We start from the raw sequence: 16,596 nt of genomic DNA on the forward strand, positions 1-16,596 counted from the left end.
GAGGTGGGTATTGGGGACAGTTGGGACTACTTGTTTCCTACATTTCATTCTCATTTTCCTTCTAATTTTCAGCTTAAATTAAGTTATCCACTTAAAATCTCTCCATCCATGGTTTCAGGATAAAGGATAAAATGCCATTTCTTCACAATAAGGTTTACTTGAGGAAATAACCAGTTTGATCATTTCAAGTTGACAGCCAAGTCTGTAAACAAACTAAGCACGTCCTAGGCACGTCTTTGGTTTTATAAAGGGAGGAGAGACTGTTCAAACATTGTATCACTTCTGCTATATTGGAGGATCTCCTCTACAGAGTGTCTCCTTGATAATCTTCATTAGGTACATGCCAGACTCCAATGCTTAGATTCACTTATATAATAATAACAAAGTATGTAACAAGGAAAGGTAGATTCAGATTACTCTGGTGCCCAACATCCAGGGGTTGTTACTATCACCCAATTTAATGGTACTCATTTTACCTACCTCAGAAGGATGAAGTGCTGAGTCAACCCTGCCGGAATTTGAACCTGCGACCCAAGGGTTAGAACAGATTCTGCTGATTATTAGCCCACTGAGCCATTTCACTAAATCCTTAAGGTCCAGTGACATTTTATGCCTTTGTCCTTTGTATTTTGTGAGAATGGTGCATCAATCCTTGTTTTGCAGCTCTATAGATCCATGTCATTAGAGGGACATTCATGGTAGAACCATTACAGACCTTATAGGACCAATAAAATCACCCAGGCCACTTTCAATGAAGTGTCCTGTCCTTTTTAACCCTGCAGGGTTTGCAGGGTTAAATCCACCTTTAGTGGTTGTCTTCTAGATATTCACTAGAGACCGTTTAGCTGCACTAAGTGAGACTCAACGTGGCACTGTAGCTCGTAGGAAAGTATGGATTAAAAAACTTAAAAAAAAAAAAAAACGTTCCGTGCATGTCCATCAGGTCTCCAGTGCTCCTGAGGATTGAATTGACCATTACTGGAGGTAGTCATGCCTCAGATGGTGAGATGAGGCAAGGCTCTGGTAAAAAGGCAAGTAAAAAAAAAATTAAACTCATTTGTATTGGGAATAAAGATTTAAAGAGGGACATTATAGTTTTTAGGAATAGACACCTGTATTCCTAACACTAGTTTTTTAAAATTGAGTAATTCGGTCACTGGTGCCCGGGGGGTTAATATGGGGACTTCTACACAAACTGTTTATTTTATGCCATTATCCATTCCCTCCCATCTAAAATTAGGAATATTTTATTCATATGGCTGATCTAATATCCTTCGTTGTACACTTGAAATTAAAGGGACATAATTAGTATTAATGTTGGGATGACCGGACAGTGAGTGGTCACACCGCTTGATAGCACAAGGAAATTGGAGGCAAGTATTGTGTGCGCATTATGAAGGGAGCAACGGCTGACTTTAGGTCACAGGGAGTAGTGAGTGCAGGAGCAAGAATATAAAGTTAATGGATTTTAACCTTTTTTTCAGGACTATGTGTCATCGTAACAATGGATTTACAAGGTAAAAAAAAAAAAAAAACACACAAATACCATTATGTTCTCCCAAAGACACGAGAAAAAAACACAAAAACAAAGAGCCTTTACAGAAAGACAATGACATGAGCCCTATATTAACACAAATGTCAATTACCTTATTTTAAGATTAAAATATCAAGCCCCCATATTTAGCGTTACTTTGACAATTGAAAGACTACAATAAACCCAATTCTTTAAACTGGGCAAGGTTAATTCACGAGGAAGTTTCCCTTTTTGGGTCTCATACAACCAAATCCCATGTTAATAGATAAAGGAATCACACCGTAAGCGTACCAGGAGATCAACTAACAAATGGGGAGAGGGGAGAGAGTGTAGATGGGGCAGAGAAAATAATAAAAAGGTTGAGTGAATAAAACTAGGTGTAGGAAATAGAAATGGATCAATCTGAATAAAAATAAATGCAGAGTAAAAGTAATGAACTAGTGATTTTCCCTTCGTATAGTGGCAGTACTCACAGTTGGGATGTTCCTTCCTATCTGGGACAAGAAGCTCCCCCTTCTTCCGGTTTTTATGCCTGTGCTCCGCCTGCTGCCTCCATAAATCCTGTATGCCCTGTACACTCGCCAGTTCTTCTTGTCCCGATAACGGGACGGACAGGTTCCCCAGCTGGTGGAGATGGTGCGATCAGCACAGGCTGCTGATCGAGGAGGTGTGCGCCCGATAGCTCCCCGGGTGGGAGCTGAGTGGCTGAGAGGTTTCCGGTCTGGCGTTACGGAACCAGACCAGGTAGGACTTTTTATGTGGCTTCCCCTTTGGAGTTCCCGGGCGGTCCTCCTCGTGGGACTTGCGCATGCGCACAGCAGTGGAACGCACGCCCGGGTGGCGTTGCGTTCCACCAGACCCGGTATCGCGCTACTGCGCATGCGCGATCCGGAGTTTTTTGGCGCGAAATTCAAAATCGGTATATAAGCTGTGCTAAACCCTTCTGGCCCCAAAGGTGGGTGTACAGTTCGGTTTCTCCGTGTCACCAGCCCTCCTGCACGGATCTCAGGTGGATAAAGGTGAGGTTTAACTATTTAAACTCTCCTCTTTATCACCTATTAAATTGCATGCGTAAATTTTAAATTTTAAATTTTAAATTTTTATTAATTGCTTCCTTATTCTGGTTTACAGATATGTCCAGCCCTATAGCTCCGGACAAGGCAGATAAGGACAAGATGTCTACTTCTGTGCCCAAAAAAGCCACAAGCAAGTCTAAGCACTTAAGTTGTCTGGAATGTGCTGTTCCTCTACCTGACGGATGTCGTAAAAAGACGTGTAACCAGTGCGCTTCTGAATTACTTGAAAAAACAAAACAATCGGATATGACATCCTTCCTGAGCTGGTTTCAGGAAAATTTGTCCCAGACATTTGAGTCCTTTAAGGATACCATGAAGAAAGACCCTGCAATTCAAGAGAAATTGCCTAAAAAACGTAGGAGGAATAGATCCCCTTCTGAGTCGGACGTCTCTTCTGGAGAATGTTCCCTTTCTTCCCCTTCGGATATTTCCAGCCTGACTTCTAGTGTGGAGGAGGGTTTTCCACCAGAAGAATTGAAAAGATTCATTAAAGAAGTGAGTGCGGCTTTTCAAGAGACGGAACCTACCAATGTGAAGGTTAAAGGTTTCCCTATGTCTCCAAAAATATTGGATCTCCTTCACAGGGAATGGAAGAATCCTGAAAGGCGGGCGTTCATTTCAAAACATTTTAAACTACTGTTCAAACTACAGTCTGAGGAAAAGTGGGAAGATCTTCCTAAGGTAGATATTCAAATTGCCCAACTATCTAAAAAGACCACTATACCTATTGGCGAAGTCTCTGGCCTCAAGGATCCTATGGACAAAAGAGCCGAAACTTCATGTAGACGAATATACCAGGCCGCAGGCTTTCAGTGCAGAGCTGAAATTGCGGGTTCAGCAGTGCTCAGAGCCCAGAGTGTTTGGCTTCACGCACTGGAAGATTCCCTTATGGGAAAATCCGATATGGACCCTTCCCATCTCATGTTCCTGCTGAAGCTATCCAATGAATTCCTTTCGGATACTGCTGAAGAGTGTCTTCGTTTCTCAGCAAGAATTATGGGGTTATCATCAGTAGCCAGGAGGGCCCTTTGGCTTCGTACATGGACAGCTGATTCAGCATCGAAGGCAGCGTTATGTGAATTACCCTTCGAGAGCAACAAGCTGTTTGGTACCCCTTTGGAAGACATTATTAAACAAATGTCAGATACGAAGAAAGCCCTTCCGCTGGAACCAAGAGCCCAGGGATATAAGAGATTCCAGTACAAGAACCAGCGGTCCTTTCGTTACCAAGGGCGGTTTCGCAGGTTCCACAAACAGGGTGGCAATAACAGCCAGTGGTCTAGGCATGAATTCAACAAACAAGATAAAAAGAGGAAGTTTTGACGCCAAAAGAGTGGGAGGACGCCTTCGGTTCTTCTCCCACGAATGGAGAAAAAGTTCTTCAAATGGGTGGATTTTAAGAACCGTTTCAGAAGGTTACAGGATAAAGTTTTCTTCAAGTCCTCGACCATCCTTCCTTCTGTCAAGCTATCCTTCAAAGGTAAAATCAGAGGCCCTGCTTACGGAAGCACTCATCCTTTTAAGAAAAAATGTAGTGGAGAAGGTACCCAAAGGTTGGGAATTTCAAGGAGTCTACTCACGTCTTTTCCTGGTGCAAAAACCAGATGGATCCTTTCGTCCGATCCTAGACCTAAAGCAAGTCAACACCTGCATACCATACCAGAAGTTCCGTATGGAGAGCATTCTGTCTGTAACACACATATTACAAAAGGGAGATTTCATGGCAAAGTTGGATTTAAAAGACGCCTATCTGCATATTCCAGTGGCAGAACCTTCCAGGAAGTTTCTCAGATTTGCAGTTCTAACGAGAAGGCGAAGGATTCTCCATTTGCAGTTCAAGGCGCTTCCCTTTGGCCTATCTTCGGCTCCTCGAGTTTTTACAAAAATTCTGGCACCCGTGGCAGCAGTTTTGCGTCTGAAAGGTATTGCAATCGTTCCATACCTGGACGATTGGTTCCTGAAGGCACAGTCAAGGCAACTGCTGGAACTTCATCTAGAGATTGCAATGAAGGTTTTAAAAGATCACGGTTGGATCCTGAACCTGGAAAAGTCCGAATTAACCCCGTCCCAGAGTTTAGTATTCCTGGGGCTTCGGATAGATTCCCAGTCCCTATCTCTTTTTCTTCCAAAAAAGAAACAGGTGGGGATTTTCAAAGCAGTATCAAAGCTGCAAAGAAACCTAAGCTCAATCAGAGATGCTATGAGGTTGCTAGGCCTCCTAACGTCTTCAATACCGGCCGTCGCCTGGGCAAAGGCGGAATCCAAACCATTACAGTGGGACATTCTGTCCCAGTGGACGCGAAAACAGGAAGATCTGGACGCCCCATTCCGTCTATCCGACACGGTAAAAAGACAACTGAACTGGTGGAAAGTAAGAGACAACATTTCAAAGGGCCTGTCGTTCGCTCTGAAACGATGGATTACAATAACCACAGATGCCTCCCAGAAGGGTTGGGGCGCTCATCTAGGCTCTCATTTCCATCAAGGGCTTTGGAACAAAGAAGAGGCATGCGCTTCCTCGAATTTCAGGGAGTTAAAAGCGGTCTGGGAAGCCCTAATTGCCTTCCGTTCTCTCATCGCCAATCAGTCGGTGAGGATTCAGTCGGACAACGCCACTACGGTGGCCTACTTGAATCACCAAGGGGGCACAAAGATCAAAGCTCTTCAAGATCTTTGCTACCACATAATGTCTTGGGCCCAAGCGAATCTTCGCGCAATATCAGCTACCCATATCAAAGGGTCTCTAAACGTGATTGCAGACGACCTCAGCAGAAGACATTGGTCTCAAGCAGACTGGGCTCTATCAAACGAAGTTTTTCTGGAGCTGGTTGCACGCTTCGGCAGGCCAGAGATGGACTTGTTGGCAACAAGGAGGAACAGAAAGGTGCGGAGATTTGCGTCACTTCATTCAGAAGATTACCCAGATGTCCTAGACGGTCTATCGTTCCCTTGGATTTTCGATCTGGCTTATGTCTTCCCGCCTATAGCCCTTATCCCAAGAATTGTTCAGAAAATAAGATGGGAGAAGGCAAGAATTCTGGCAGTCCTGCCCTTCTGGCCGAACAGAAGTTGGTTTTCGGAAGTAGAAAACATGGCCATCTCTCATTGGCACCTCCCGGTCTCTTCTCACATTTTAGAGAACGTGAAGCTTCCAGAAGAAACTCTGTCAATGTTTCACCTGACGGCATGGTTGCTGCAAGGATGATACTCCAAGGTCAGGGTCTTTCTGACCGTCTATGTGACGTTTTGCTGTCATCTGTCCGCTCGTCTACTTCAAGAATCTATTTCAGGGTTTGGATGAAGTTCAGAACCTGGTGTCGTCCCCGGAATTCTGATCCGGCCAATGCCTCAGTTCCGGAAATTCTTTCTTTTTTGCAAGATGGGTTTGAAGCCGGCCTAGGGGTATCCACACTCAAGGGCCAGATTTCTGCGCTTAGTCACTTCCTGGTTCAGGATATTGCTTCTAACCCTCTGGTTCGAAGGTTTATTAAGTCCATACGGTTGAAGAGGCCTCCCAGGCTGGTTTCCTTTCCTACGTGGGACTTGTCTCTGGTTCTTCAAGCCCTTTGTGAACCTCCTTTTGAACCTTTGTTTCAAGTCTCCATCAAATTCCTTACCCTCAAGACGGCCTTCCTGGTGGCAATTACCTCCGCTAGGAGAATTGGGGAGATCCGAGCTCTATCTTCTTCGCCGGAATTCACCATATTTCATCGAGAAAAAGTAGTTCTACATCCCAGACCTTCTTTTTTGCCTAAGGTTATTTCAAGTGCTGCAATCAACCAGCCTATTGTTCTGCCAGCCTTTTGTCAATCGCCCACGTCTAAGCTGGAAGAGAAATGGCATTTCCTTGATGTTAGGAGATCCCTGAAATGTTACCTTCATAAAACTCGGGAGTTTAGATCCTCAGATCATCTTTTCATCTACTTTCAAGGCAAAGGTGTGGGTAATGCTGTCTCTGGACCCTCATTAGCTAGATGGCTGACCAATACCATCAGGTTGGCCTATCGCTCCAAAGGGATTCCCCTAAAATTTCCATTGAGGGCTCATTCGACTAGGGCTATGGCTACCTCATGGGCTGAAAGAGCTGCGGCTTCGCCTGAAGACATCTGCAAAGCGGCTACCTGGTCTTCATTGCATACCTTTATCAAGCATTATAGGCTGGACATATTCTCATCATCTGAGGCTGAATTTGGGCGTAAGGTGTTGCAAGCTGTGGCCTGCTGAGTTCCCACCCTTTCTTTTTTACGGGGGTCTTGATATATCCCAACTGTGAGTACTGCCACTATACGAAGGGAAAAACAGCAATTTTACTTACCGTAAATTCCTTTTTTCTTTGTATAGTGGCAGTACTGGCTTTCCCTCCACTTTTTGTATAGATTAAATGAATTTTGCATGATTCTGTCTCCGTTTGGGTTCTTTTTTATTACTGGCGAGTGTACAGGGCATACAGGATTTATGGAGGCAGCAGGCGGAGCACAGGCATAAAAACCGGAAGAAGGGGGAGCTTCTTGTCCCAGATAGGAAGGAACATCCCAACTGTGAGTACTGCCACTATACAAAGAAAAAAGGAATTTACGGTAAGTAAAATTGCTGTTTTTAATCTGGAATGCAGGTGCAGTGAGAATAGGTGCTAAAATGCAAGTGAAACTAGAGTATAGAGTTGAAACAAATATGCTAAAATGGATAGCGTTCCAAAGAAAGATACAAAGAGCAGCCATCAAAAAGATGAAAAGGGGATGGTATACTAAATAATGAATATGCACTGGCCGCAGTAACGGGGACAATGAAACAAATATCCTGATCTTAGTATGCAGTAAAACTAAGTAAAATAAGAGTACGCATAAGAAAGAAGCAATAACCTTTGTAGTAGAATATTCTAGATTTATGACTGTCCAACATGAAATTAGCAGCAAAAATCTAAAATAAAGTCCAGTAAAATATTGATATTTTAGATTTAGATCTAGTGTTTCACTTACATTTTAGCACCTATTCTCACTTCACCTGCATTCCAGATTAACGTCACTTCATTACTTTTACTCTGCAATTATTTTTATTCAGATCGATCCATTTCTATTTCCTACACCTAGTTTTATTCACTTAACCTTTTATTATTTTCTCTGCACCCATTATTCAGTGTTGTATTGCTCCTCACTCCAGATTTGTTGGTTGATCTCCTGGCTTATTTTACTAGTTGAGATCTTCTATCAGTCTATTTACCTACAGGTCATACATATTTAGCCTTACCATTTTCTCCACTCACTAGGGTTAGAGCTTTCTACCCACGTCCAGTACTTTTCAAATCCCATGTTGGCCAAGTTTGCAATTCTCATATCGTACCATCCAGTGTGTGTTAAAATAAGTCAGCCATAAAACACAGTATTTGCATATTTATCACACTAACCAAGATCCACTTGGAACAAGTCCAATAAGTTACTATTGCAAGATTCACCAGATGAACAGTTATGAAATGGATTCTATATTCAATGTAATGTAAAAATGTGTGTTGCAGTATACAGACAGTGTTACATCTTTATGACAGCGTGCACATGAGTAAAATCTCTGAATTTTGCCATTTTGTCCTAGAGTTTGCAATTCCCTGGCAAATTGCCTGCAAGTTTTTTTTATTTTCAGGTACACCTGTTGGTTCTGGGCAGGTACCCCCTATCCAAAGTCAGCCAAGCGGGTCTAGCGGTGCGGAGTCCTTGTGGATCCCAGTTGCAGAACCTCAAGGTGGAAGAGGCCTAGAGTATTTAAGACCGGTATCCACATTATATTGTAACCAATATGTACACTGCTTTCTTACATTTTAAAGTGGAAAAAAGGACTTCTAATTTTTAGATGCTAGATTTTACAATTACATTTCCATTTAAAGAAATGTTACAATTCGGCGAATTGAGCACTTTAACCAGTTTGGCTTTGTAAAATAAAAAAATGGTTATACGTTTATATTTCATGTTGCCATTTTGTTAATTTACTTTGAAGTTAAACACTCAACGACTGAATTTAGTTATTTTTACCCATCAATCCAGTTTATATAAGGAAGCACCTACTGGCTTCTGATACACAAGACCCTGTTAAACTTTGCGTTATGTAAATCATTCTAAAACTTTCAACATCGATACATGCTTATTTTATTACAATTCAAAAACAAGCTTGTGAGAAGGTTTACACTGATCATTCATGGTTTGCCAATTTGTAATTTATTCAGACCGGTAAAAGATTCTTAAAACTTACAGTTATACATTTCCCATCACGTGGATGACTTCTAGTTTAATAAAGATTTGTGTTATTTAGCAGTAATTACATTACTTGGTTTACGGTCTACAAGCAACCAGTGTTTAAAACTTGCAGAGCAGCTTGGATACAACCATGCTTGCACTCGTATTCAGCCCTCTCCCTAAACCCCTTCTGTGTTTTGCTAAAATGGTTTACCAACTTAATATATGAGCTGCAAAAAAAAATTGTATCGCATGTAGACAGTCACTTGTCTTTATTCTGCAATTGTGCACCTCCATCTTATCTCCCTGTTGGCCATGGTTAGAACCTCTTACAGAAAACCAGACAAGTATAAATGAAAATTTTACTTATAGTAAACATACCAAAATTACAAAGAAACCTCTCATGAAAAATTTCAACACTGCATCATAGGTGATTTTTAACGTTCTATTAGTCTGAGTTTGAGAAAAGAACAATTTTAAGAAAAAAAATAATTGCTAAATAGACCATGGAATGCATTAGAACATAGCATTCAAAATGTCACCAGAAATAATCAGTTAATTGAAAATTGCTAAAAACAGATCAATTGGAAATACATTAAAATGTACAGATTTAAGTTCTTAATTATTTACACCAGGGGGAGCCAAAACTGCACTAGTGAACGACAAAAGCTTTTATGTCAAGTTTTAGGATGTGTAGACACTAGTAAATTTAATAAACAAAAACAAGCTTTGGTTGTAGACAAACTGTCCATAGTGTCCTTTTAGATCTGTCTTCCAGTTGGAATAGGTTTAGAGAGAATCCAACACTGCGGTAAAATAGTAATGAGCAGTCAGTGACACTAGGCACACTCTTGTGGACAACAGTACTGCGAACATACAGACTAGAAAACTAGATATACTAGTCTCCGAGGGCAAATTTAAATTGGTTGCTCTCTCCTGGTGCTCCTCCTACCTCTCCCAGCGCTCTTTCAGTGTTTCTCTGGCTCTGCTTCTCCCCAACTCCTCTGTTGGTGTCCAAGGTTCAGTCCTTGGTCCCCTACTGTTCTCCATCTATACGGCCTCCCTTGGTAAACTCATTAGCTCCTTTGGCTTCCAATATCATTTCTATGCAGATGACACGCAAATCTACCTGTCCTCTCCCCGTCCCTCTTGACTAGTGTCTGACTGCCTCTCTGCTATTTCTAACTGGATGGCTGCCCACTTCCTTATACTCAACCTGACCAAAACTGAAATTCTGGTCTTTCCTCCCTCAAGTGTTGCTACTCCTGTGTCGGTCTCCCTCCAAGTCAACGGTGCTGCCATCAGCTCCACCACGCAGGCTCGCTGCCTAGGTGTTCATTGACTCTGATCTCTTTCACTCCTCATGTTCAGTCTGTTGCTAAATCCTGCCGCTTCCATCTCAAAAAGCATTGCACGCATCCGCCCCTACTTAACGCCAGGTGCTGGTCCATTCCACTGTCCTTTCTTGCCTTGAGTATTGTAATCCGCTTCTCAGTGGTCTTAAGTGCTCCCAACTTGCGCTGTTACAGTCCATAATGAATGCGGGGGCGAGGCTCATCTTCCTGTCCGCCCGCTCCTCCCATGCCTCACCCTTCTGTCAGTCCCTACATTGGCTTCTTCTAAGATACAGGGCTCAATTTAAAATTCTGGTTCTTGCTTTCAAATCTACATAATGCTGCTCCCACCTAGCTATCCTCCCTTATACACAAGTATGTCCCGTCTAGGCCCTTACGATCTGCTGAAGACTTACGTCTATCTTCTGTCCGAACTCCCACCTCTGATGCTCGCCTTCAAGACTTTTACAGGGCTGCACCATTCCTGTGGAACTCGCTTCCCTCCTCCATTAGATGCTCACCCAGTCTCCACTCCAGAAAAAAAATTTTTTTAATAGCTACCGACTGATTCCTCTCTTGCAACTGTCACTAGTCTAATACTTCCCTTACCTTTTGTGTCACTTTACCCCACTCCCTGTAGCATGTAAGCTTATTGAGCATGGCCCTCAACCCCTCTGTTCCTGTGTGTCCAACTTGTCTGGTTACAACAAGTCTGTTCATCCAAGTTTACAAAATAGGAATAGCATGCCAAGTGATGCACAGTACTACCAAAAAAAGGTTGCCTTCCCCAGGTCTAGAATGAAAACCACCTAATTTTTCTAAAAATATATATTTTTTTAAATATTCCTAGAACCAAACATGTTTTTAGTGCTGACTGTGCACAAGTGTCTTCCCTCTTAAGACCATGTATTTGGGAGGGGGCTTTGGCATGTTTAGAAAACCTTCTCACAGGCTAGTCTTATGTACTTATGTATTTTTTTATTGCTCTTATTCAGCTTTCTCAGATTCAAGTACAGCAGAGAGTTCAAGCATTTACAGGTAATCCATCATAGCCTTTGAAAAGATTGTATGCCGGATTACCGAAAGGAACACGCTGGGCACCTCAGTGTAATCCTGACAAAGTCAAAGTACAAATTGTTTAGCTGCAACTCAAATCATGCAGAGATGGTTAAGAGGTTTAGCAGAGTTCAGACAACCTTTCAAGAGGTTATGTACTACTGACTGTGGCAAGTTTGTATTGCTCCAATAACTAGATCTGGGATTTCCATTCACTGTAGTCTACAGATTGCAAATTACATTTTAGGTTGATCTAAAAGGCAAGAAAAAAAACTGCATTACATTATGCTCTAGAACAGGGATGGGCAACTTTCTGGCACTCCAGATGTTGTGGACTACATCTCCGTAATGCTCTTACACCCATAATGTTTGCAAAGCATCATGGGAGGTGTAGTCCACAACATCTGGAGTGCCGAAGGTTGCCTATGCCTGGTCTAGAATGATAAAGGCTTGAGAGTTTCCACATTAGTACCTGCAAGTGCGCAAGTGTTAAACGTGTAATAGTAATGAGCCACAGAAGCATCTTGAAGGTGCGTAAATATGGGCCAATCGGAGACTTCTGGAGTAGGTGGCAAGGTTGAGTACCTCTGCCATCAGTGTAGATGTAAACCAGCTGAGTGACAAATAGGTTTATATACACATTTTTTTTTTAAATTCAGGATAGTAGTAGACCAGACTTAATATAGAGCAATTGGGGGGGTGGGGGGGGGGGGTGTTTGTTTACAATAACTTGTAGGACCAGTGGTAACAAAATTAAGATTCTGTAAAGTCAGAGGATCAGACATTTGATGTATGCACTCACCTCTCACTAAATACTATGGGCCTTCTAGATTTGAACTTTGTTAAACATTCATAATGGTTTTCCCTTTTCCATTTTAGACTGTCCATTATGCAAAAAAAATACCATAAATACGAATTGAAAGACATTGCTGGTCAGCAGGTTTACTCTGCTACAGAAGAAAACAATTGCTGCAATAAATACTTATTCGGTGGCTTACGTCCATTCACCATGACAATAAGTGACAATATGGGTTGTGAAGTAATCCGGTTACTCAGACCTCTCCGGTGTTTGACTACTACATGCCGTCCAGAGTGTAAGCAATACGGTTTATCAGTGCTGGTCAGCCCTCTGAAACAAGTTACGCTACACACCAAACAGGTAGTTTGGAAACATGCCGGCTCATTTTAGCCCCCTAAACTTAATTTCAGTGATAAGTCCCTGGTCTTCAGATTTCCTTATGGTGTTACAGTTTAAAACAAAACTGCGTTAATACGGAAGGTCAGTGCCTTGGTGGCCCTCCTGTTATTATGGAATTATTGGCTTGGCAGCGTCAGCTGGCAAGTTTCCCATCCAAGCTGGATTCCTTCTGCACTGGTATACTGCTTTGTCCTCACAATGCAAGCCCTGGCACCATGCTATCTACTACCATAGGGCATTAAGTGCCTTGTGCCACATTTAACATTCGTAGAGTGGCACCCATGTAGATCAGCAAACCACATCAACAAAAATACTCCAGACACTACAAGTTCACATTAGCTCACTGAGGTAAAGGTTTGGAATGTTGTGACCCTGTAGGTTTCAGAAGTTAGAGAGTTTGTAAATTAAGCAGATGTTTATTACTCTTAAATTTAATCTTCATTCCCATTTGTACATAGCTTGAAGTGCAGTCTCCTCCAGGAACAACTATTGGTTATGTAATCCAGAACTGGAGTCTGTGTCAACCCACTTTTACCATCCAGAATGAAAACGATCAGGATGTTTTTCTGGTAACGAGAACCATGGGCTTATGTTCACCTCTTTCATTTAAAGTAAGTTTATTTATGAGTTAAACTATCGATTGCAAGTCACAGCAAACTCCTTACCAGCAGACATATGGAGTCTCACATTTACACAAAGTTATAGAAAAAATATAGAAGAGTTTGTCTAAATGTGCAAGGCATTTTAGAGTGTGTACACTTATTGGCAATTTAAAGCACGCCTTCTCACCTTAGGCAGAACTCATTTGATCAGAAAAATAAAATTGTATTTTCACTTGTTTTATATAACAAAACTATTACTGGTAAAATGCATGTCAAGGTTTTCAAAGAACATTAAAGACGAGAAGATGTAGATTCAAAACTGCATTACACAGGAGACAAATTACTCCTAACACTTTAGTGTGAGTTCGTGTTCTGTAGCCCTCTAGAGCACAATAGAAAACTTGTCCAACTTCCTGTCCCATTCCTGGCTTACCGAGTCACTTATACCAGTTCAGACCACATGCTCCATTCTCAGTTGTGAATTCCTCAGTTTCTCCTATCCCTTTATCACAGATCTCCCCCTGTTTTAATTCTAGTGTGAGTGTGGCTGTGTGTATTTTGACCAGCATTGGGTGAGTTTATAATGAGAACGCATGGTGTGTAAATCCTGTAGTTTTATTTTGCCTTTGTGGAGAAGTGGTATAATTTGTATGAATGGTCTAGTTTAGCACGTATTTGTGGGTATGCATGACTATGGATGTATGTGGTCTATTAACAAATGCAGTGTGTGAGCCTACAGGTGTTTCCAATACAGAATATTTTACCTACTCACTAGCAGATTTAGGATTTAACCCCTTTGGGTTAGGCAATCCAACAGTATCCCAAATACATGGGACAGTCACAGGCTAAAATTGCTTTCTAAGCGATTAGTGATACTAACACATAATCCAAATAGTTTTTATTAAAAAATTACATACATACACACACTAACTTGGAGTTTCCCCTTTATGGACTGTTCACTGGAGACCTGATGAGGGTCTGCCTGGTTTCATGGGATCTTTCATATCTGGTGTCATCTATTTTCCTTACTTTAGGTAAAAACTGCAGAGCAGAGATCGGAGGTGGGATGATTAACATGCGTTTTTTGTGTCTGGGTATGTGCACATTCAACAAAGATTATGAGATCCAGTTTCCATTGGACCTTTATGTGAAACTGAAAGCTCTCCTGCTTAGTACAGGCCTTTTATTTGTGAGTTTACTTTTCCAACACCATTTACCATTCACATTGATTGTATCTGTTCAAGTGCACCCAAAATTATTTGGCTACCTATACTCCATGAGCTTTCCTACCACCATAACCACTGTAGAACCTTTGGTTGTGGCATTTAACTTGTTCTTTTAAGAAACCATCTTGTTTAGAGGTCTTTAATAAACAATTGACAATTAAACTAAATAAATATGTCCCTACTAGTAGACACCTAGAAAAGACATCAAGTTGAATCAGATATCAGGACGAGACATCAAAACTGACTACAAATAGTCTCCACTATGGCATCAACTTGTTAAATATTGCTGTATCCATGTTGCATAACCCCCCCCCCCCCAAAAAAAAAAAATACATGACTTTTGTAAGAATGCTAATCTGGGCTAAATAGAGTTAAGACTACCACTCTCAATGTCTATTTTCCTCCCTCTCAATCCAGTGTAGAGACCGCACTGTTACAGCTTCCTAAAACCTAACGACAGATAAGAACCATTCGGCCCATCTAGTCTGCCTAATATTTCAAAATACTTTTAATTAGTCCCTGGCCTTATGCCTATCCCACTCATGCTTAAACTCCCTCACTGTGTTCACCTCTACCACTTCAGCTGGAAGGCTATTCAATGCATCCACTACCCTTCCAGTAAAGTAATACTTTTGGATATTTTTAAACCTTGGCCCCTCTAATTTAAGACTGTCCTCTTGTTTATATGCCATTCTAGGCATTAGAACACATTTGCATTGTGGATACATTTTACATACAAGTAGCACAGATGTACCATCATTAAAACAATGCTTTGATACATTTAACTCAAATCTGTTTCTCCTTCAGGATTTCCTATTCTATAAAAGAAATGGCTAAAAATGGAACCAGAGTGTTGGAGGATTTTCCCATGGGACTATTGTGTCCCATGGGACTATTCTCCAAGGAGAGGCACACATGGTTTAATTTGCTTTCACCGCCCTTTACCTATACGGTGTTCTCATTTTACTTCATTAATCAATTGAGATATCCAGTAATAGACGCAGCAGATGTTAATGCCGGACTGTGTGGATGTGCATCAACACTACAAGAACACAGACACACGTTATGTATATTCTAACTTTCATTGCAATATGCAGAAACAATTAACCTGCCTAACTTGTACCCAGGTAGTTACAAAAAAAAACAAAAAAAACTCAATCCCTTAACCCCTCAAGGAAACATGACATGTGTGACATGTCATGATTCCCTTTTATTCCAGAAGTTTGGTCCTTTAGGGGTTAAAAAAAAAAAAAAAGTTTAAATTCACCATTAAAACCACAACAAAAAAATAAATCTCAAACTACTAAAATATTTAGGAATACATTTTTGATGCTTGGTCTATACAACCATGCTTTAGAACTGTGTGATTAGCTGCACATCTTCCAGCCTACCATCTTTAAATTTCTAGGAAATTGATATTAATCTTGAGCCTGACCCAAACCCCACCATTGCATTTAAACTTGTACAATTAGTAGATACGATAAAGTCAAAACGCGACTGATGTAATTATACATTTAATCTCCCATGACAAAAGGACCCCTCCCAACAACTTTGGTTTTGTTTTCACCTCCCCCCCACTTTTTTATAAAACTATCTGAATTTACCCTTTTCGGAGGTCCAGTACTTCACACCTTTTTAATATATAACATGTAAATTGTGTGATAAACGATCAAGGTGAACTGCATCTGGGAAGCAGTGGGATAAGTCTTATTGGGGACTACAGGGAAATCCCTTTAAACAGACATTTTATGTGTAAACCAGGTTGTGACGAAACCAACCTCGCCACTGAGAACTGGAGAAGCCTGGTTGCTAGCCTCCTGCCCAGTGATTATGGTCCCTGGGAGATAGTGCCCTTTAACCCCTTAAGGACACATGACATGTCTGACACGTCATGATTCCCTTTTATTCCAGAAGTTTGGTCCTTAAGGGGTTAAGGGACTGAATTGGGGCTTATGGACTGCTACCATAATGTACTGACCCTTTAAGAACTACTTTTGGGCAGGTGGATTGTATTATACTGTCCCTAGCTCTTTAAATACTTTGTGGACAGATTGGTACTTTTGTATATGGCACTTTGGACACATTCGAAGCTGTCGAAGTTACCGAAGTTGTCGAAGTCGTCGAAGTGGCCGGTATCGGACAAAGGACCACGTGGCGGCGGCCATTTTAACTTCGAACACTGCCGACCCTTAACATCAACTCCACTTCGACACTTCGACTAAAGTCGAAGTACAGGCACACTTCGAATGGGACTTAGCCGTTTTTATGCCAGGAATTGACCGACCGCACAGCCCAAATCTATGGAACTGTTTTGGGCAAGAAAATGTGCTTGCGGTCGGTCATAAAAGGACT

The 16,596-nt window shown here is 41.5% G+C and overlaps 1 protein-coding gene across 3 annotated transcripts; it reads left to right on the forward strand.

Annotated features, from left to right (window-relative positions):
- The first annotated feature begins 269 nt into the window (after positions 1–269).
- On the forward strand, positions 270–15,271 carry LOC134586034 (phospholipid scramblase 1-like). 3 transcript variants are annotated; one of them, XR_010086567.1, is made up of 6 exons: positions 277–336; positions 1,485–1,517; positions 8,242–8,369; positions 12,875–13,027; positions 14,053–14,207; positions 15,052–15,271. XR_010086567.1 is itself a non-coding variant. In XM_063441539.1 (5 exons), the coding sequence occupies exons 2-5, from the start codon at positions 1,505–1,507 to the stop codon at positions 12,136–12,138; spliced, it is 225 nt and encodes a 74-aa protein (XP_063297609.1). In that variant the 5' UTR covers positions 270–336; positions 1,485–1,504; the 3' UTR covers positions 12,139–12,427. The 3 variants fall into 3 exon arrangements, 2 of the variants coding, with proteins under 2 accessions (XP_063297609.1, XP_063297608.1); XM_063441539.1 differs by lacking the exons at positions 12,875–13,027; positions 14,053–14,207; positions 15,052–15,271 and adding exons at positions 11,158–11,200; positions 12,098–12,427 and having other exon boundaries at positions 270–336; XM_063441538.1 differs by lacking the exon at positions 14,053–14,207.
- Positions 15,272–16,596: the final 1,325 nt, after the last annotated feature.

This window comes from Pelobates fuscus, chromosome 2 (assembly GCF_036172605.1).
Source record: "Pelobates fuscus isolate aPelFus1 chromosome 2, aPelFus1.pri, whole genome shotgun sequence".
NCBI lineage: Eukaryota > Metazoa > Chordata > Amphibia > Anura > Pelobatidae > Pelobates > Pelobates fuscus.